Source organism: Pseudonaja textilis, chromosome 1 (assembly GCF_049901715.1).
Source record: "Pseudonaja textilis isolate UNSWEBS1 chromosome 1, rPseTex1.2, whole genome shotgun sequence".
Classification (NCBI taxonomy): domain Eukaryota; kingdom Metazoa; phylum Chordata; class Lepidosauria; order Squamata; family Elapidae; genus Pseudonaja; species Pseudonaja textilis.
Genome location: NC_141990.1, coordinates 89120360 through 89143926, shown reverse-complemented (window position 1 = coordinate 89143926; position 23567 = coordinate 89120360). Strand labels below are relative to the sequence as shown.

Sequence of the window (23567 nt, the reverse complement as noted above, 5' to 3'; positions counted from 1 at the left end):
GAAGAATCTTGGTGGCACAGTGGTTAGAGTGCAGTACTGCAAGCTACTTCTGCTGCAGCCAGTTGCCTGAAATTTGGCAGATTGAATCTCACCAGGCTCAAGGTTGACTCAGCCTTCCATCCTTCCGAAGTGAGTAAAATGAGGACCCAGATTGTTGGGGGCTATAGGCTGACTCTGTAATCTGCTTAGAGAGGGCTGTAAAGCACTATAAGACAGTATGTAAGTCTGCTATTGCTATATCAAACAAATAAATTATTCATTTAGTGAAATTCAATTTCTTGATTGAAAGTTTAAACTCGATTCACAGAAACCCATTTATGTAGATATCTAAACCATTTAGGTTTTATGATTAAGGCTGTTTTTAATATTTGCTTAGATATTTAAAGTATTGTATAAAGTTATATATTCAATTTTTAAACTAAGCTTTTAATAGAAAAGGCATAGCTGAAAAATTTACAGTATATAATTCTCAAAGTTGGGGAAATGTAGTATATAAACTCCATAGAAAACATTTATGATGAAGTATTGAATAAGGTGCATATCGTTGTCTATAGCAGCTGGTATTTGAGATGGGTTAGGCCAACCTGGACCCATCCCCAAAAGATAAACAGGGTAAGACCAATTTAGTGCTGGAATGAGCAATTTTCAGGAAATTCCAGGACTGTTGTTAGATTGACCTTAAAAAACAAAACAAAACTGGAAACAAGGAATGGTAATAACATTACTGTTGCCATTATTATTGTACATGAAAATCATCAGAATCAAGGTTGTTTTGTAAAAAGCCTAATACTCGTTCAGCTACTTTTCTTCATTTTAGTTGACAGCTGGAAAAGAAAAAAAATAGCCTATTCCATTTTACTTTGCTGGCATTTGAGCCTCTGAAATACAGGTGAGATTCTCAGTGTATGGACTAAAACAGTTTGATGAAATTGCCTTGAGATGTAAACAAGGCCTTGTCGGGCAGAATAAATAGACAAAGCTCTTCTGGGTAGGAATAAGAATCTCATCAAAAGAAATAGTAAGTTGTGGTATCACATGAGATCTGAGCATGTCTGTGGTAAAAGAGACAAGAGTCTTGCCAAAGCAAAAAGTTTGTGTTATGAGGAAGCCCCAATTCATCCTATAACAACTACACATTGAGAATTTATTGTCATGTTTATTGCATTACTTTTCTTCCATCTAGCTGAGAAGGATACTTGAGGCTAATTCATATTTTAGTCATTCTTATGGAGGAGCTGCAAGCCCAGGTCCAGTAATATGGTGCTCAGATAGGGGCGGGGGGAAAGCAAATGAAACTATAGTCCACGGAATATATTTAAAGTCTACTGCTCTAAAAAAAACTATGGACTTGAAATAAAATGAATCAGTGATGCTAGATAAGCTTATTCATTTCCCAATAATATTTCTGTCTTACTTGAAATCACTTGCAATCTGGAAAATGTTGGCTTAAAGTTCTGCTTTTTAAAGTATATTTTCAAAAGGAAAAAAAAAAGAAATTTTCATGCAACAAATGAAAGTAGAGGTTTACATCACTTTTTATTTACTAGATCAGGGATGTCAAACTCACAGTGTCATGGCAGCATCACATGACATATCGGGACTTTTTTCCTCTTCACTAAACTGGGTGTGGGTGTGGCCAGCACATGATGCATCCGGCCCATAGGTCGGAGGTTTGACAGCCCTGTACTAGATACACAGAAACATCTAACAATAAGTTCAGATTAAATAAGGTTAATAGTTTTGTATCTTCGTTTGTTTGCTCCTTCTAATCAGTGTTGACTTTTGGCAACTGCCTAAACAAGTCCCTGAAGTTGTCTTGGCAATATTTGAGAAGTGGTTTGCCATTGCCTATTTCCCAGGGCTAAGAGAGGGTGACTGGCCCAAGGTCACCCAGCTGGCTTTTTTATTTATTAAATTTGTTTGCCTAAGGTAGGACAGGGTTAACTACCAGTTTGGACATTTACGAGGTTCAGAGATTTACAATGTGCTTCCCTGCATGCTGCCGGCGCACCTGTAAATCGTCATTAGCATGCTGCCTGCAGAGAAGCAGCCTTTCAAAAAGCCTTTTTTTCCTGCTTTTTTAACTGCAGCTGTGCCTCGCAGGGCAGCTGAAGTTGAAAAAAATCAGGAAATAAAGGTCAGGTAAGAGCCCGGGTGGGCAAGTTGGCAAAAACATCAGCAGACATAGAACCAGTTCTATGTCTGCTGCTCTTCAGAGCTACCGGTTCTACAGAGGCGGAAAGAACTGGTAGAAACCCACCCCTGACTATAACTCACCATATTCCAGTTTCTAGGCTGGGGCCTTAATCCCTACACCAAGCTGGCTCTTTTTTAAGTAGCAGCAGTTAGTTATCCTGAGACATTTTGGTTGCTAGGTTTGCTAACAATCCAATTATTTTCTGCAAGGAATAGGAATTTATTTATTTATTTATTTATTTACTTACTTACTTACTTACTAAAAAAACCAAGTTTTCCACCAAAGAAGCAGAAATGGAAGGTTCCAAACTTATGCAAGTCACTGAGAAAAAAAGGCAGAACTAAAAGTTATATCATTATTGACTAATCTGCATAATTTCAGTACCCAGATGATCCTTTATGTCAGGGGTCTTCAAACTTGACAGTTTAAAGACTTGTGAACTTCCAACTCCCAGAATTCTTCCTCCAGTCAGGTTAGCTGAATTCTGGGAGTTGAAGTCCACAAGCTTTAAACTTGTCAAGTTTGAAGACCTTTGCTTTATTTCAATACTATCCAACCGTTAGTATCATGCAATAAGAAATTATTTGCTACCTTAATCCTCTGAAGTGAAATGTTAACTGTATGACCAATTTCAGGGCAATGTAACTTCAGGAATAGCTGGATGTATTCCAAAGACCAACACATTAGTGACTATGCTTACAATAGGGGAAGTCTCTTGCATATTATTTCCATGGACTACCTAACCAGTTGTTTCTGAGAAGTTCACAAGATAGGTAATGTCGGCCACTCATCCTTATTTGCCCTCTGGCATGTGGCAATCACCGAAAGTACCACTTGACATTTCATTTGTTTGCAGTAGCTGATAGGCACTAATAGATTTCTCCACCCGCTCAGAATTTGCCTTCTTGGCTTTGACTGAATGTTTACATCCAACTCAAGTTGTTGGCTCACTCTGAAATCCATATGGGGCAGAAAAGGAAACCACATGCTCAGATTGGCTATCTGATCCCATGCTTTCAAGCTTGAAGAAAAAAGCAAACTAACTGAAGTGCATCTGGGCAGAACTATCCACTTCCAGAGGTGACCAGTGATTACTTTTCCAAAATGAAGCAAGCAGCTTGCAACTTGCAAGGTTCCGGATATAAAACAGAAATTGGCTAGTGGCCCTGTGGTTATAACGAGTGGTTTAAGAACAAGCTTCAATGACTTTTCTTACCTGGTTCTGGTGCAGAGATGGTAATCAGCAGGTTCTGACCAGTTCTGGAGAACTGGTAGCAGAAATTTTGAGTAGTTTGGAGCACCAGCAAATACCACCTCTGACTGGCCCCCACCCCCATCTATTCTCTGCCTCCCAGTCCCAGCTGATCAGCTGGGTCTTCTTTTGTTGCCCTGCACAGGAGAACGGAGCTGGAAAGCAGGTTAGCTGGGTGGAGAGGGAATGAACTTTTGCAGTAACCTTCCCTCAGGAGTGGGGAGGGAATGGGGATTTTGCAGTATCCTTCCCCTCTCACGCCCACCAAGCTACGCCTACAGAACCGTTAGTAAAAAAAAAATTGAATCCCACCACTGTAACTGGTGGGAGAACAGAAGGGTTGGTGGGTGGGGAATGGATTTAAGGAAACATTGCCCTAAATCCTAGACAGTGGAAGGGATCAGTGCTTGCTTACTACTGGCCACAACTTGTTTAATTAATTATTACTATTTTACTACTCCTTAGGAAAAGAGGAAGCTCATGGGGGTGTTGAGAAACCTCACCCGGGATACGGAGAACAAGGCAACGCAGCGCACAGCAGACGCGCCTCGCCAATTCAGCCCCACCACCAGCCAGGGGACCCGAGGGCGTCGCGGTGCCCCGGGTCAGCATCCATCCACGTGCCGATTCCCTCCCGCGCCTCGCGATCGACGCAGGCGAGAAAGCAGCCAATGACAAAGCGGCGGCTGTCCAGCTGTAAACTCCGCTCGTCCCGCCCTCACCTCGCACTCTAGACAGGCACGCACGCACGCACGCACGCGCCGGCCTTCTGCCGCTTTCAAGGAGCGCCGCTCCCGAACTCGCAACAAGTCGGCGCACAAGTGGAAAAACAAAACAAAACAAAACAAAACTGGAGGAAAGGCTTCTCGCAAAAAATTAGGCAACGTGGCGCGCGTTGTTTTTTTTTTGTTTTTTTTTTAAAAACCTTTATACACACACACACACACACACACACTCCCCCTCCCTCTTTTCCCTGACACTAATTTCTGGGTGTCTCATCTGAGCTCGGGGCTCCCTTGCAAAGAGGAGCGTTTTCTTCTCTTTTTGGAAAGACGGAGAAGGGGCGAAAAGCGCGAGGGACAAAACTAGCGACTCCTCAATAAAGTTTAAGGAGGTTTTTTTTTTTTTTTTAAATAAGTTTTAATCGGCCGCGCTGTCGAGCGAAGTTTCTCTTATTCCCCCCTCCCCACCCCACCCCACCTCGCCCCGTTGTAACTTTGTTGCGTGAACAAAAACAAAAAGAGGCTATATAACTTTGAGAGGGATGGTTCTCCTCTGACTAAGAAAATAAATAAATAAATAAAGAGTCGTTCAAGACGGCACCTTCGCTTTGGAGCCGGGGGAGAGAATAAACATAATCCAGAAAAGCAGGAGCAGCAACTTGTAAGAATCGACCGAAGGAGACCGAAGGGGAAGAAGAAAAAACAAAAAGGAAAGAAAAGGTGGGTAGGATCATTTCCCTTACCTTTTTCCCCCCCTTTCGTTTCTCTTTCCTCTCCAGCTTCCCCCAACCCTTTTTCTTTTGGCGGCCACTTAAACCCGTTAGGGGGGAAAGGCGCGTCTCTTGGTCCCGTGGCTTTAACCGCGCTTTCCTTTAAGCCTTCAAGTTTAAGGGAACAACCACGGCGCGGCGGGGGAGGGATGCGAGGGCGGCAGGGGGAGAAAGGTTGGCGGCCGAAACAGAAAAGCCGCTGACCAAAGGGGCGGTCTCGGTTAGCCTGACTTCGGTGCCCGGCGAGCGGCTCTCCCCAAGTCTATTTTGCTCTTCGCGTCCCGGGACCTGGGCGTAGAGGGGGCGCGCGCGTGTTGTTTTGGGTCTCGAGGGAAAAAAACACACACACGCGCGAAGTTTTCCTCAGAGGGGCGGCTCTGTTTGGGAGGGACGGGGAGGGGTGTTGTTGTCGCGGACTCGAGGAGTGCTCGGGTTGCCGCCCTGGTGCTTCCCCCCCCCCAGCCCTCTCCAGAGGACCGAGGATATTGTAAGTAAATGAGGCCTCTTCGGAACGAAACGCCGCATCTGAGAAAAGTTCGCCTTGGGTCTTTTGGCCAGAATTCCCAATTTGCCTGTGCTACATTTCCCCCACCATCTCGGGTTTCTTTGCCTCTTCCCGTCGCTTAGGGTCGCTAGAATAACAAAACGTGACATAACCGGTAAGAGAAATCAGACGGCCGCTTTTGACGCCCTGGGTTGGGTTCCTCCTCGCTTTTCGGCTTCTGGTTTGCAAAGGTCGCTTGTTTATCTAGCGTTGTGTTTCTTTACTGTGGCTCGACTGGACTTGCTTCAAACCGGGACGGAGTTGGCGTTTCGGCAGGGAATCGTCGCTGTAGGTGGGGTGGGGTCGGGTGGGTTGAAGTGGGGGACGAGGGAAAAATTGTGAAAAATCTCCCAAACTCTGGCGGGGGGTTATGAGGTTTTTTTTCTTTTTAAAAAAAAAATTACTTGTATTTTTAATTGGAGAAACTCTGTGCCAGCCTTTTTGGGAAACAGTCGGGTTTTTTTCTTTTTCTGCCCTAACTTGGATTATAAATGTTGAACCTAAACCGGGCGATACTTTGTTGCATTGAAAACCTGGAACTTCATGTTTATCCTGGAGAAGTAAGTTTGCCATGCAGGGCTTAATGAGGAAGTTTGATTTTTAGAGTTCGAGTAACATAGGAAATTTTTTAAAAAAGGAATGTAAGCTGCTCCACCTGCATTTTTTGTGAATAGGTTTAAAAAAAACCCCACCAAACGTTTATGAGCGAATTTAAGCTTACAGCTACAAAACACATAGTAAACTCCTTCCCTTCTTTCAATTATTCTGAGCAACGGAGGAATTGACTTTGTAGATCAAGTTGAGTGAGGTGCAGTGAACATTATACAATCAATGAGTTGTGTTTTGATCTTAAAATACTACCACGTGGAAGACTTTTTTGTGGTTGGTCCTCCTTGAAGTAATAGTTATTTTATATTCAGCCCCTTGGGCTTTAGCCATTGATGTTGCCTTCTCATTTAGATGCTTTGGTATAAAAGAAAAAGGAAGAAAGAATGCAGGTTTTATGACAAAACAGTATGTCCTGGATCTGGAGGATCTCAAAATTTAGCATTTTGTGACAATGCTGCAGATAAATAGTGACAAATTTAATACATCAAGCTATTTTGTCTGTTATTAGGGCTATTGTATGTTGCTCTTCTACTTGCAACTATTTCATTATGCAATGACATTGGCATACGAAGTTTTTACTTTCCAAAGACAATGATTGTTTGGGAATTTTGTCCACCTGACAGAAAATTATTGTTAGTAAAACTGATCTATTCCTGTTTTTATCTCTGCATTGTTAGAATGAGCTAAGGTTGGGAAAATGGACAGCAGGCAACATAATTAGACCTTTTGAAATTTTAAAATAAGTTTACATTAGATTATTAAGAGAAAGATTGATTAATTGATTATTTTTCATAAATGAATGTATTAGGTAGGTTTGAGTCCAGTTCCAGCAGACATAGGTTTCTCTGCACTTGAGACTTTTGTATATCCTTTATTTTCCGGCCAGGCGTTTGTGATTAGGGAAACAGAGATCCAAGCACTATTTTTTCCCTTTAATTTATCAGCATTGCAAACATAGTCATGATATAAATATACCATATTTCATTCTAGTAGTTTCATTAAGAATGCAAATATATTTCTTAATTTCACCCAGTCTGCATTTTAAAAATGCTTGGCATTTTTGTTTAAGAGTTTTTATTAAACACTATCCCATCAATTACCAATATTCTGTTTTGTTTGTGGCAGTGTTTTTTAAGGTATCCTTATTGTAAAAAATATATTTGTTATAAGTATTATTGATAATGGAGTATCTTTATAGTGAGGTATACTATAGAAATTAAATAAATAAATAAATACAAGCACTAAATAATACTTTTTTTCTAATGACGCAAAGCCACAGTAATTTTGAATGTTTGTGTAATAGGAACTTGTTTTATGGTAAGAAAGAATTGATTGATAAAATTCTAACTCATCTAACTCATTTTGTCATCATTTTTACTCCTTATTTGTACAATTTTTATACTTCTATATTGTTATTCCTCTAATAATAGACTTTTAAGCTCTATTTTTAACGAAAGAAATATAGAAGTTCTGATATCAAAGGAATTTTTAAAAATGAATATTAAGCACCCCAGTATTATTAATACTACCGATGGGAATGAGAGATGTACAGAAGCTTAACTATAACAAATAGCACCCACCCACCCCTAAAATAGGTAAATTATTATATACAATATTGTAATCATTTGAAGACTGCAGAACCAAATTATTTTGCAAGTTATCATGGACAAAATCTACTGTTGTGGTTATTTTACAGAAGAGGGAAAATCTACATATGAAAGTGAAGGTTGATTAGATGTTTACCTTCTCATTTTCAGGTAATATCATACCTGGGACATAATTGTATTTATTGGAATGATTTTTGATAAAGTTCTTGGTGTAACCTTTAAAAATGAAAATATCTAAACTGCTTAGAGGGCTTTTTTTTTTTTTTACAAGAGGAGTTTATTCGGCATACTTTTATATAGCAGCTGCTGATCATATTTCATAGAGCTGTTAAAGCACTTAAAGCCTAAAATTAGGTTCTGCCTAGTAGTAAATATTTTCAATTGCTGCTTGAAGAAATAAATGGATGAGTTATTCTTTAAAATCCATCTTTAAACAAAAAGCAGGTACACTTTTAAAATTAAATAAAAAGAATAGCTGAAATTTATTTTCTTGATGTAATACTGTATGCTTTTAGTCTCCTTTGAAAAGTGAGTCCACTGCAAAGAAACTGTTAAAATATATATTTGTTTAGTATTTTGTAATGCAATTGTTTCATTATCAGTTTTACCTTCAGTTAACATTTGTTTAAAATAAATAATCCACAGTGTGGAACATATTCGTCTTTTTTGTGCAATGAAATCTTAACTGATTTCCCAAACTCACATTGCAAACCTGTGACAAATTGAAATTGTTATACAACAACGTCAGAAATCTACATATTTCCATACTGTTATATTTACATTTTCATTATTTTATTATGAATTAATGCAAATATCATTGTATAAATCTGTTTATAATGCCAAGAATAAATAAGTATGATTTGAAATTTGATGTCAAGCATAATAAAATATCCTTTATTGACACTATGATTATTAGCAATAATAAGCTCTACATAATGTTTTATATAGTACACTAAAGGCATGAACATTTTCATGGCTTCAGGCTATATCTTGAGAATAATACATAAAGGTATTGTTTATAAATATAAATTTTTTTTGCTCTGGATAGCAGATAGTTATCAACAATACTACATTGTTTAGCAGCAGAAATTACTTCATGAATATTTGATCACTGATTTAACTGTAAAAGGAACATTTTTACTAGGAATTCTTTTCAAAAACTGGGTATTTAGCTGAATGAAACTTTTGCATATTATTAAGATACTATTAAACTTAAAGTATATTCATAATATCTTATTTTGATGCTTCAAACTTTCTTATAACATGTTCTTTTAAAATATTTTTTAATCTCATTGTTTTGTATGAAATTATGATTTAATAATCCATCTGGATACTAATCATATATTTGTATTTATTTTTCTTCAAAACTGGATATAATCTTTTTTTTAAATTCTGTGCTTCAGGACATCAGTGACAAGATATTTCTGTATGCATTTTAAATTATGCAAGTTTATGCCTGAATCCTAAACCTTTATGGCCTATTGAACCAATCAAGCTGTATTAATCAGGGCTTGACATTTCTGTACTTCAAAAATATGACAGTCAAAAGAAATTATACTTCATGGAATAGTAAGCTATGGCAATTCTTTCTCCCCTCCTCAGCTCCCCATATCAAAATGCAAGAGGAACAAGAGAGGTCCTCAGGATAAGACCATGACTAATAGTGGGATCCAAGTGTAACAATCATTTTCCATTTAACTTCAATATTTAGACATCTAGAACCTTTTGGATTATTATTTTACTACATGCTAGTTTTGAAATTTTATTCAAGTAGAGTGTTGACCCTTGCTCTTATGTAATATTTACCTATTCATTTTCCAATAGAACATTAGTTTCAACATATTTTCAAAACTTATTCTTAGCACTTTATAAAGTTACTTAAAGTTACTTTAAGTAACTTAAAGTTACTTACTTACCTTTCATTTTTGATAAGTCTTCTTAAACAAAAGGAACATTAATTACTTTTTAAGTAGGTTAATAGTATATAAAACTAACATATGTATAATAGAGCTTTTTGATCTACACCTTTTGAAGTGACAGTAATTGCACATTGTTAGACAATATTTCAGTGCAATAGAGAAAATAAGATTGATAGTTTGTGGAAGTTTAGAATAGTGGTATATTTTATACCTATAAAAATAATATCAATATTCACAGAAGAGCCAAAATATGATCTATTACATTATCTTTGCTGTCTGTGTAAACCATTTATATAGTTTCATTTCAACTGAAAATAAACTGAAGTCAAATATAATAACGTTTCTAAAAGCCAGGATTTGTATGTTTTTAATTAAATAGTTTACATGGCTACCTATCTTAGGACAGTGATTCTGGTGGCGTTCAATTATTAGAACAGCTATTGCTATTGACCCATGATGTCCAAGTTTAAAACACAAAAAACAAATTTGAAAAACTAGCCCACACCTAACTATCTGACCCAATCATCTGGTCTTCAAAGCTTGGTGAAAGGCTAACATGGTTGGGTCTATCTGGATTTCTGGAGAGATACGTTTCCAGGATTAGGTGCCACAATTAAAACACAACTTCTGGATCCAACAGGATGACCCTGTTGAATGGAGAGAACCCAGCACGTGCCTTTTGTGCTCTATCTGGTGGGCTAAGCAGAAGCTATGGGAAAAATATTTTGAAAAAATAAAATAAAAGTAATAAGCTGATAACTATAACAAAAGGTCACTTTGGGAATTGAGACACTTTTTAAAGCAATTTCTGATAATCAGAAAGTTTTAAAATTGTTCGATAAATCACTCGTTCAATCCTGAATACACAAATGTAACTATTGTGTTTTGTTTAAATAATTTTGGTGAACCGTAGCTGTAAGTTATACCAATTCCATTTATTTAAATTTACAACTAGAAGACAGATCCATTTGGGAATTCAACCCAGCAAGTTGCTTATGTATATACAATCAAATATACCTTGAATGTAATAGATTAAAGCAGGGCTTCTCAAATTTGGCAACTTTAAGACTTGCGGACTTCAACTCCCAGAATAGCTGGCTGGAGAATTCTGGACTTGAAGTCCACAAGTCTTAAAGTTGCCAAGTTTGGAGACCTCTGGTTTAAAGCTTGTAGGCAACAAGAAACATCTTCTTTTGTCAAGAAAGCTGTATGAACATGCCTATAAGGTTATCAGGAATCAAGCCCAACTTTTTTTAACTTTTACTTGAGGCATAAGCTTTAATTGTTCTACATAGGATAAAGGTCGGTAAAATAAAATAAAGCAATGAACAATTCCACTGCATCATAAACTGTATTTTAATGGCAGTCATATCTTTAGGTAAGCTAAATGTTTTCCTTTCTTACCACTCTAGGTGTAATTTCACATAGCTGTATGCATTTGCATAAATATAAACTTATATAAATAAAACCACATCAGAATGCTTAAAAAAGTCTTTTCATAATTTTCAATACTTTGGATAATGCAGTTTCTTTATAAAACAGATTTATAAACTAGCATGAGTGGATATAAACTCTAAGTTTTCAGAGACTTGTAAAATGTGATAAATATATCATGGGGACAGGCACAGATGTTTCATTGGTTGTATGCCCATGCCAGCTGCCTTAATTTACTTTCTTTCTACTTTAGTGTTCCATATTAGAGGTTTTCAATAAGAACCTCATCTGTTGGGATAGATTTTTAAAGCATTGTTTATGTGGCTCTGAACAAATCTACTTTGAAATATACCCTTTGTCAAGTAGCTTTGAAACAAAGATAAATTTCACCTGGGAGTAAATTCTATTTAGCTTAATGTGACATCCTTCTGAGCAGAAATGTATACAACTAATGACCTGTTAGATTGAGAATTGGAAAAGTAGTGTTGTTGAAACATTGTATGCTATATGCAGTTAATAACTGCTTTTTTGTTATTCCTTAGTCAAAATGGAAAAAAACATAAAATTCTGATTATTGTCTCCTATATGAATCTGCTATTCTGCTACCTTCAAAAAAATAATTGAAGAAAAATAAAATACTTAAGTCAGTTCAAATATTGTAAATTTGGGCCCAAGACATTTGCAGTTTGTAAAGGCTTACTTACATCTATATTTCTAAATACTTAGCCAAACATGTATATTAACCCAGTTGGAAACAATTCACTTCTTGTTCTGTAAGTGACAATGTATGAATGGCATTTCATATCAGGATAGTTTTCTATACATGGAACAAGTCTGATATGGAAGAAGAAATGAATGAAAAAGCTATATGTAAATAGAAAAAATGCTAATGTAATGATTTATTCTCTTTTTGGCTGCAGATATTTAGTGATCAGTTTAGATTTGCAGACTATCTTGTAAATAATAAAACTGTTGGAGGCGATTTTAAAATGTTGGATTTGTAAAAGTTCAATATAGAAAGTAAAATTTGCAATGTTTGCCACATACTGTATTCTAAAAATTATGAATGTATGTACGTATGTATGCACATGCACAATATTCTATACGGTAGATACAGACTTACTAATTTGAAAGACTATACGGGCCTGAGACTTCAGGATCAGATATCAACTTTTATGTCAGTTGCAAAGATAGAATTTCATGTCTCTCATACTAAAGCGTAGTTGTTTTTAATTTATGATATAGTGATGTGAACATCTGATGAAGTATGTGAACATTTGAGGAAGTAGTTCCTACAAGTGCTTGCACGTGTGTGTACAGGAAAATGTGAATGTGTGTGTGCGCGTCCACACACACTGCTCTACTATCTATGAGTTAGGGGATGTAAAAATAAGATTAGGATATTTCCTGCATTAGGAAAATAGCAACCATGTATTTATAGAAGATACATATAGTATGGTCATTATACATTTAATTTATTAAGCAAATAACAGTAACATCAGAAAATTCTATACTACACATGCTTATTAATTTATATGAATAGATAATACGGCTAACAATAATATACATAAATTGCCTGCAGATTTTTTTTTTAGTATTTATTTGATTTGTCAATCACTTACAAGATACAGGTATAAGAATAAATGTAGTTTTGTATACACGAGATAGGTACTTATAAGAAAAATAAAAAACAATAGGACAGGGACGGTAGGCACGATTGGTGCACTTATGCACACATATCTTTTGCACACATATATGATTTATTAGGGTATATTGGATCATTTTATGGGAATATAACTAAATTTAAATGGTGTTTTGTTAAATTTCAGGTTTTTGTCATTTGACTTGTTCTTTTTGTTTGTTTTTTAACTGTAAGATAATTAAACATGTTCTCATAAATGAATGTTATTTGTAAGGAAAGTGGCAAGGTTCCAGTGGAAATATTTTGTGATGAGTTAGTTTGGAATGGTCCACAGTTAATTTTAAAACAAGCACCTTTTAACTAATTAAAACCTAATATTTTTATCATTAGTATTGAATGATATTCACATGTGTTATGCAAACTGTTAGGAGCACTAGTAGTCATTTTGCATAGCATTTTTTTTTTTATATCTAGTGTTTAGTCACTGAAACACTGTATAATCTCAAGTGTTTGGGCTGGCTTCAGTGAGGACCTCCTAAATTAATTGAGTGGATATATTCTATGTGGAAGGTACTTTCTTAAAGTTACTTCAATTTTATTATGACTATTGCTTGGTTTCTAAATTCTTATGGCAAAATTTGCTCTCCGAATAAACTAAAAGAGGAATTGTTGTCTATCCCCGTATGTATCAGTTACATTTGCCACAATAATGTAAATTAATCTTAGCATTCTGATAGTATTTTTCTATTGATCTGGAGTAAAATAAATCACTAATGTAGGGATTCCCCAACCCTGGACCATGGACTGGTAGTGGCCCGCAGCTTGTTAAGAACAGAGTTGCACAAGGCAAGTGAAGCTTCAGCTGTGCATGTGTGGGATCTAGGTTGCGCGTGATACCATCCTTCTCATGGTCTGTGGAAGAATTGTCTTCAATGAAACCGTTCCCTGTTGCCAAAAAGATTGGGAACCACTGACTTAGTGGAGCAACATGAGAAAGGCACAAGATGTTGGAAACAATGTTGTATATGTGTATTAGGCAACAAAATAATATCCAGTTGAAGTCTGCTCTTAGTTTCAAAGATTTTTTTTTTTTTAGAAAACTCACCTGAAAGGCTGAGATAAAACTGTCAGATGTGGCTGTATTGGAACTTTGTCTGGCCCATATCTCTGACCTTTCAAATTGTTATTGTTATTTTAGAGCTCTATAGAATTCAGACAATCATATTTGTCACTTTCCTTTTCTTTGATGCTTGGCAATTTTAGTTGCCATGTTGTTTATACACTATGGATATTTTCCATCTTAGAATATAATTAAATCACATCATTGTCTGAACAATAAAGGTTAATGGCTTCACAGTGTTTCCTTCTCCTGATCGCTGTCTCTGTGCCAGTGGTGGGATTCAAACAATTTTACTACCAGTTCTGTGGGCATGGCTTGGTAGGCATGGCAGGGGAAGGATACTGTAAAATCTCCAGTCAGAGGTGATATTTGCTGGTTCTCTGAACTACTCAAAATTTCCGCTACTGGTTCTCCAGAACTGGTCAGAACCTGCTAAAGACCACCTCTGCTCTGTGCCTGCTGATAGTTTTGCTTGCTGTGTAATGTTAGCAGTCAGGTCTTATAATGACTGTACCACTGTTATTTGGAGTAGTTGTGCCTATATTGATTAAGAGTAAAGTATAAAAGCATAAATCAAGAGTAGCCTCACTTCTGATTTTACCTGTTAAATAATCATCCAAACAGAGAAATGTTTGGGAAATATGTGGCACTTGGTGCCATACGAAAACATCTTGGATGGTACTTAGAAATTCTGCACATCGATAAAATTCCATCTGTCAATTGCAAAAGGCTTGTATCCAGACATATACTATGTCAATTCATTACAATATGCAAGGTTCTTGATGCATATGAAGGTCAACACTGACAAAGGAATTTTGCAGTTGTGACTTCACATTGTTGTGAACAGATAGTAATCTGGCTAACAATATTACCATCCATAATAAACGAAGCACTGTTGATGTACTTATTGAAAGAGGTATGTATGTATGTGTGTGTGTGTGTGTGTGTGTGTGTGTGTATGTATGTATGTATGTATGTATAATATGCCATATCATTGTTCAGTGAAGTTTTTTAATGGAAAAAATAAAATAACCACAAAAATATTTTACGTTTATATTGAAGCTTCAAGTAATTGATGGAGCAGTACTATAACTAGTGTGATGGCTAGAGCATCAATAGCAAATTCAGAAGAAACTGATACATGACTTTGAAAGAACAGCTGCTTGATGGTGGTTGTGCTGGAGAAATAATTGTCATTTCTGTTTTTGTTCAGATGATCTGACTGCTTTGTTGCTGTTTTCTGAGAGCAAAAAATCTATGCTTGGTGTCATTTCAGCTCTTGATGCTTAATAGATAAAGCATATTTTCTGGATCTATTTTAATTTTATTTATTAATTATTAAAAAGTTATTTTATTCACCTTTGATACATTGGTTATAAGATGTAAATTCTAGTGGGTCACTTTTATTATAATTATTTACTTGATTAAGATGTGATTTAGACTCATTAGCTTATAACTGCTTCAATCTATCCTGCTCAAATGATTTCAAAAAATGGGACTGACCTTATTTTTGATGCTATGGCTGCTCACCTGAAGGAGTGAGAAAAGGTTGACATGGCTTCACTAGAAGACAGTTTCAGTTTTAGAGTTCAATGCCAGTAGTTTTTTCAGTAATAAACTTTATTTACACATACAAGAACCTTTCTATTTAAATTTCCAGTTTTGAAAATAGGATTGTATTTGCACAACTATGACCTCTGTGTCAATTGTATATACAGTAATTCTGAACGTTCCAAATCTGACTATCATTTGGCCTATTTTAATGCTTTCTACATGGTATTGAAACTGCAGCCAATTTAGAATGCTAGATTGAATGCTTTGTTGACTAAGGCAAATAATTCCCGCAGCACTGTCCAGCTATTTACTAAGTCTGCATTACTATTACCATCAATCCTCCCATCGTTCCTTTCACCCATCTCCTCCCACTTATTACTATATTACTGTAGCATTGTTGCTTGTATCCTTATGATTTATATTGACTGTTTCCTAGTATGATTTGATTGCTTATTGTACCCTATGACTATTGTTAACTATTGTACCTTATGATTCTTGACTCTTGATGAATGTATTGGGGAGCAACTTTATTGTCTAGTACTGGAGTATACTTTTAGGCATGTTTCATGAAAACAAATGCAACTTGTAACCATATTATCATGACTTTCCCTCGGTTTTAAAATCCTTTGGAGTAACCTATTCTTCAGAAAGGCTTTTTCAGAGGTCCTATGGACAAATTTAATTATCTCTCATGCCATCATGAAAATATTGGTTAGTTCCATTTTGATGGGTTTGTGTAATTGTTAGTAAATAGTTATTTTATTATAAACTGCGTGGAGTCTCATTTTGAAATAAAGCAGTATACAAATATATCAACAATAACCCCATCTCTAAGAGAGTAAAATTTCATGTATGAACTTAAAAATAATTTCATGAATAGAATAGAATTCTTTATTGGCCAAGTGTGATTGGACACACAAGGAATTTCTCTTGGTTCAGTGTATATTCTCAGTGTATATAAAAGGAAAGATACATTCATCAAGAGTCAAGAATCATAAGGTACAATACTTAACAATAGTCATAGGGTACAATAAGCGATCAAATCATACTAGGAAACAGTCAATATAAATCGTAAGGATACAAGCAACAATGCTACAATAATATAGTAATAAGTGGGAGGAGATGGGTGATAGGATGGATGGGAGGATTGATAGTAATAGTAATGCAGACTTAGTAAATAGTTGGACAGTGCTGAGGGAATTATTTGTTTAGCGGAGTGATGGCTTTCGGGGGGAAACTATCCCTGTGTCTAGTTGCTCTGGTGTGCAGTGTTCTATAGCGTCGTTTTGAGGGTAGGAGTTGAAATAGTTTATGTCCAGGATGTGAGGGGTCTGTAGATATTTTCACAGAATTATTCCATGTTGTAATAAAAGGTACTACTTAGCAAGTTATCACAGGAAAGAGTGGATGTATTACCATGTAGCATGAAGTTATATTCTAATTAACTGAAGTGCCACTTTTATCTTGCTTTCATGAATTGGCCATAAAAGTGGACTATCTTCCTTTTTAGATACAAACATTAACAATCCAAGTAATTCTTTTAAATGGAACTGTTAACTTATATTTCTAAGATCTGGATCACAAATTTAAAATGTTGTATTTGATATTTCTAAAACTTTTTCTACGTTCGGATAGAGATTAATCAAATCTTAAGCTTATTTAGTTCTGATTCTTATCTAATGCTTTTGCTGATTGATTTTAGAATGATTTTTCTACCAAAGACTCTCATTTGCATATGAAAACTGGAATTTGGTTTACATTTCACATGGAGTTGCCACCAAAAATTGAAAATGCAGATAAATTCTGAAATTTTTGATACAGTTTTCTATTTCTATGAACAAAAATTGATTTTAAGGAAAATCATGGCTGAAAATGAAAAAAAAAATATTGGTAGTAAAATGTGTACCTTCTACTTATTAATGTCAGTTCCAATTTCAATGTATTATATGCATTGTTTATAGATTTGTTTTGAACATCTAGTGCCAATTAGTTGCTGTACTTAAATTTTCTTTCAGCTATGAACAAATGAATCTACTGTATAGGCATAATATGTTTCTAATATGTAGGTTTTGTGCATGTGTGTGTGTGTGTGTGTGTGTGTACAACTGTAGAAACCAAGTAATACTTTGTCTTGTTGTTTTTAAAATTAGGACATCCAGTTACTTCTCAACCGGTTCTCTTTGTGGAAGAAAAGTGAGTAATCTCCATGGAAGATACTCAGGATTTAAATGAACAGTCAGTAAGTAAATATTTGGTTAAATTGTTACACATTTTTTTTAATGGGATTGGTTCAACATTATGTGAGAAAATTGCTTGAACAGCCAGACTTTTCATTTCACTTGTAATTCCTCATGGAAGTTTGTAAGTCTCCCCATGGAAGTTTCCATAGCCTTGCAGAATAAACAGAGATTTACAGAACTGTACCATTGAAGATGCAATTTTCATACCAGAGTAAAAATCCATATGCTTAATAGCAATAGCACTTAGACTTATATACCACTTCACAGTACTTTACAGCCATCTCTAAGCAGTTTACAGAGTCAGCATATTTTCCCAAACAATCTGTGCTGTGTCCTGGCACTATCTATCTTTCTAATAAACCACCATCAGTTCCCATTAACAGCCACAGATGTGCGTGGCTAAACATTCTGCTAAGGACAACATTTTGTCACAAGTACTGGACTGGATGAAAAGGGAGTGGCCACTGGGGCTGGTGAGCAAGGGTCTTCACCCCTTTAAAAGCCATCAGCACAAACTATCCACTCTTAAGGGCTGTTTAGGAGGAAGTACAGTAGTGGTCCCAGCCTCGTTGCCCAGTCCTGAAAGCCCTTCACAAGAGTCATCCAGGCATTATCCATATGAAAGGGTTGGGCCGGAAGGACATGTGGTATCCAGGAATGGACCAAGCAGTCTCCAAATGGATGTCAGGCTATAAGCAGTGCCAGGAATCAAGGCCTACATGCCCTCTAGCACCAGTCAGGGAATGGGAAAGCCCTCAAGGCCTCTGGTCCCGCTTACACGTAGATTTTGCAGGGCCATTTAAAAGGCAAGATTTCTTAATTACGACTGACACCTTCTCAAAGTGGCTAAAGGTACTGCTGATGCCCTCAACCATGTCTAAGGCCATGATCACCACCCTACAGAAACTCTTTGCCACACATGGACTCCTGGATCTCATAGTCACAGACAATGTGCTCCAATATATGTCCAGAACCTTTGAGTTCTTTTTAATAGGGCATGGGATCTAGCACACATTGGTGGCCCCACACATTGGTGGCTAGCAGCCACTATAATAAAAATAACAGGGCCCTGTTCTTTTGTAACTGAGTTGAAGAATGGCAGAGTGTGAAGACTCCATATTAACCAGTTAAGGGAGTGAAGAAACCCTGGGCCTGAATATTATCCACCTTGGAACAACGTTAAGGCCCCACCAGCAGAGCTCGAGCTGACCATGCCTGCAACATGCCAGAGAGCATGCAGCAGAGATTCCAGCTCTGGTCGAACTCATTCCAGGCAAAGTACTGATGCAGTCTCCGGCCATTCCAGAAACCTTGACTTCTCCAGCAGCAACGACTGAACCTACTCTGCACAGATCCACGAGGGCCAGATACCACCATGCTTACCTCCAAGACTCCCAAGACTATGCATGCGCTGTTGAGGTGGGAAGGAATGCTGTGTCTGAAGTTCTCCCTATGGTCTGTGCCTGCAGGGAGCACACTGCCGCAACCGGATTGGCTGCCATTTTTATTGCTCAGTATAAAAGGAGCTATCAAAGAGGCCAATAGCTGTTGCTTCACGGCTAAACAAGAACTGTCACGTTAGTGTGCTTTTTGAAATAAACCATGAGCAACCTTTAAAGCCGCCTTTCCTCAGTCTGTCCGGTTCTGATCTTAGAACAGAATAATCTGGCTCCTCATTTTATCCATCTTGGAAGGATGGAAGGACTACCATGCCATCAAGATAGGTATCAGTGCTGAGTGAGTCATCCATCCCCTGAAATGGCAGCCCGTGTGTCCCAGGGCTGACATGTACCCCCCCCCACCACAGAGATGGCAACTATAAGACAAAAGACAGAATTAGTTCAATCCATTACACTCTGAACCCCTTTTCGTGGGATTCTGGTGGTGAAATCTGGCAATCAGATGGGGCGCTGTCATATCGGAACTGTGTACCAAGGAGGCCTCCGACAACAGGTATCCCTTCCATAACACTAGATATTAAAATTGTTTTTTGTGGATTCTGGACATAGAGAAAAATTGGAAGTCCATTGTTGTAGTAATTGAGAGTATCATTCTGTGACACCACTCATGGTTTTCTATTAGTTTTTGATTATGGCTGTCTTAAAAGCTGGTGAGGCTTTCATAGCAGAGGAGCTGCATCTTCTAGTTTTCTTGGCTGGATGTCATAAATGGCACAAAGTTTCTTTCATAGTATCTTTGTAGCATTTGTGTGGTTGTCCTCAAAGTCTCTTTCTGGATTCAGTACGCTCATGGACCATACACCAGTCATTCATTCTGATGCCATGTCCCACCTATTGCATCTGGGCTCTGATAATCAGAGATTCAATGCTGATAGACTCTGCATGATCCAAGAACTCAGATTTTCCCCTACAGTCACATTTTGAACAATTGGCATCTGTCTCACATTTGTAGCCATCTGCGTTTTCCTGTAGTTACATGGCCAAGATTTCCAACATTTTTTGCCAATTTCCAGCATTTACTTCCAACTTCAAGCAAAAAATGTCCATTAGTGAAAACAGCTTTGCTTAAATGTCCACCATATCAGCAAAACATGTTGTAAAATTGTGTACAATTACTTTGCTTAACAACTACCATGACTTACAACCATAATTCCAGCTCATTTTATCTTAAACAATAGATCTAAGAATTGGAAATAATACATTCACAATACTATGCAATTACGGTTGATTTAATTTTATAATAATATTGAGGGCAGAACATTAATATCATACATGTACATTTGTTTTATTTCTTTTACTGTAGATGAAAGAAGGATTACCCACCATATCTTTAACATCTAGAAATAATTTCATAATATTGTTACAGAAAGTCTGTTAAATTTGATACATTAGGAATCTAGCTGGAAATCTTTAATATACACGCTAAGAGGTTGCATTGTAAATCATAGTTTTCCCATTTTTACTTAAGCTAATTATCAAAATGTATGTCAAAATATGTATAAATATTGATACTAAGTTGCAACTAACAGTACCAATAATATAATTCTAGGTATTCTATGAGATAGCTTTCTCTTCATATAGCGCTACAAAAGGAAAGCTAATGAGAAAGTATACTATTTCTGACATTTCTTTTTCTAATTTATTTAAAGTAATTACAAAAAAAATAAAACATATCCCAGTGGCAGCTTGGTAACTTCAACTGTGCATGCCCTAGCCTTGCCTTAAACTGAATTTTGGTTCACATTAAATGTGACTTGGCATCATTGTACAAACTGCACTAAGTAGAATATTTCATTATTCACAATAAACTTGCGTTAATCATGATCTATTTTTACTACAAATAACTTAACTTTTCTATGTTATTTTCTCACTCTTAATTTGCCTTCCCAATTCCACATTTCCATAATTTCATGACAAGAGGTTCTATTGCAAGATTCCCATGTGTCCTTCTAATAAACAAAAACTAATGCAAAGCTTCCAGGTTTGTGGTCTGTATGCTCTAATGTCTTGCATGGAAGGATTACCTCTTTGGGAAAAAGTTTACAAATCCTAAAATTGTTTTTCTTTCAAGTTTCAGAAGCACACACCATTGTAACACATGTTTTCAGTCTGAAATGGCAAAATGAATGATTAAAGATTACCAGGAAAGATTCATGAATAGAAGCAGGAAGACAAAAGTTTTCCCCAGTGAAATTTTTTAAATAATGGAATAAAAACCTCTCATTATATTCCTTCCAATTCCTAGCTTTTCACTATCAACTAACAAAGCAGAACACAATATGGGGTGAGACTTTTCTTCCACTGTACTATCTCATTCAGCCTTCTAGTACAAAACATAATCTCATGATTGTTCAGTTCTTTGAAAATATGTTCTGGAATTATACCCTTAAACATTAAAGCTGTTTTAAACTCTTTAGCTATGTCATGAAGAGTTACCATTCCTGTTTTCAGGGAAATCCAGAAAATATTAAATAGACCTCTGCCTCACTCTGAAGTGTGTGTGTATGTGTGTTTGTATGCGTATGCACTGCAGTATGTAATTATTTAATACATGATTGTAAATGTTGGTGAATATTTCTTCTTTTGCAAAAGATTTGTAAGCCTTTCATGTATTGCTTTGAAGAAATAACTAATGAATTGCTATAAGAATGCTTTGAATTAAAATCACAAGAATTTTCAGCCTATTCAGAATTGGGCCATGGAAGTGGAGGGTGAGTGTGTGTGTGAGAGAGCAGGTGCAGCTGCATTTGTGAAAGTGGTGCATGTGCACAAAACCATCCCTTCTCCTCCACACCGCCTCTGCCTCCGACTGTCTACCAAATCGGAAAGGTTGGAGTGTACTGCTATAGTCCAATGTGATGCTTTTTATCTTAGGAACCTAGCAGAGATGCACTTCTGTTTTTCAGCCAAATGTAGATCTAGATGCCTTAGTTATGGCAATTTAATGGAGGATGTTGGTGAACATAGCATATCATTTGATAAGGGACATTTCTTTCTTGTCCAAGAGTATTATGAATAATTCATATTAGATTATGAATAATAAAACGACTTTTAAATTTAACATTATCTAAGTGATGTTTTAAGTGATTAAAATAAAACAAGCCATAAAGGTAAATACTATCAACACATCTTTAAAAAGGGTGAGCAGAACCTTAATAGTAATGTGAAAATTGTATTTAGAAAAATATAAGCACTTTTTTCTAAGAGTATGTGGGACTATTCTTTTTTAAGAGAACATGAGGATTTCAATTAAATAAAATTGGGAATAATATTGGATTATATGCCATCTAAAAGTATCCCAAATTGGTATTCTTTTAAAAGCTACCTGGTTTTCTTTACAAGAGCAAAGAACATATATTTTAGCTAAGGTACAAAAATGGGTTTGAATGTGAACATAACAATTCATTTTTAAAAAGTCACGGTTGAAGTTGTATTTCTTTTTTGTTTCTCGTAATAATATACAGTAATTGGAGCCGTCTAATGAGATCAATTATTCCAAAGAAGCCATAAATACATTAAAGTCATTTCTCCATTGTTTTTGTTTCTTTTCTAAAGCTTTCTTCTTTTGCTAATTTTCATTCTTTTTTTCTTTTCCATTTTTTTTTTCTTTTGGGTATTTGCAGGAAGTCTACATATGTAATGAAAACTGGAAACTAGTAGGCAATCAATATGTAGGATTACTTGTTGAAGTTGGAGGTTTAATTTTAGATATAAATGTCTTGGGATTCCTAAATGGTATCTCAATGTTTGAACAGAAACTTAATTCATAGAACAATTCTCAAGACAAATTAGTGTCCTGTATCTTAATATAAAAATATTCATTAAGGTTGTAATCCCTTAAATACCAAATTTGTGCATGTTGGTTTTTTTTAACTTGGTACAATATAATTGTAGGTAGACATGTATAGAATTAGGCTGTAAATAATGTGTTAATTATATGGCAAACTAAAAATAATTTTATACTTGTAGCGCATGTTGTTGGAATATGATAGGATAAAATAGAATAGGATAATTTGTTTGGTTTTTATTTGTTTTTAAGAAATGTGCTCAGATAGTGGTTACAATAGTAATTCTTTTATCAAAAGTAGGTCATTTGATTTTTTTTAATCAAATGCATTAAGGTAAACAGCCTAATAATCATTTGGGTATCTAGGCAGTCACAGATCTACCACAGTAACATTTTTACTACTTGAAACTTTGATGAGTATATTTATCATATGACGTTACCCACGCCATGAATTGAGAACTAACTTGATTATGAGGAAGTGAATTGCTGCTCAGTTTATAATAACATTTTCTGTCAATGAGGGGTCATAATAATGATTTCTAAAGTTACGTATAGTTCTCTTGAAGAATTATGTTGACACCAATAGTATAGAAAAGTTAGAAATGATCATTGCTGTAAATACAACTCTCTACATGTACAGTAAAGCTTCACATCAATGCTTTACAAACCTTGCACAAAATAGTTAATTTGAAATAATTTGGGTTGTGTGT

The 23567-nt window shown here is 36.1% G+C and overlaps 1 protein-coding gene across 13 annotated transcripts in view; it reads left to right on the top strand.

Moving 5' to 3' along the window:
* The first annotated feature begins 4212 nt into the window (after positions 1-4212).
* EYA4 (EYA transcriptional coactivator and phosphatase 4) overlaps positions 4213-23567 on the top strand; it is a 106169-nt gene continuing 86814 nt past the window's right edge. For 4 of the 13 annotated variants that reach the window (XM_087940786.1, XM_087940773.1, XM_087940782.1 and 1 more), the window contains exons 1-2: positions 5366-5600; positions 17521-17609. In XM_087940786.1, the coding sequence (XP_087796912.1) occupies positions 17599-17609 (11 nt within the window). In that variant the 5' untranslated portion in view covers positions 5366-5600; positions 17521-17598. The other 9 variants (XM_087940778.1, XM_087940718.1, XM_087940749.1 and 6 more) reach the window with 7 other exon arrangements.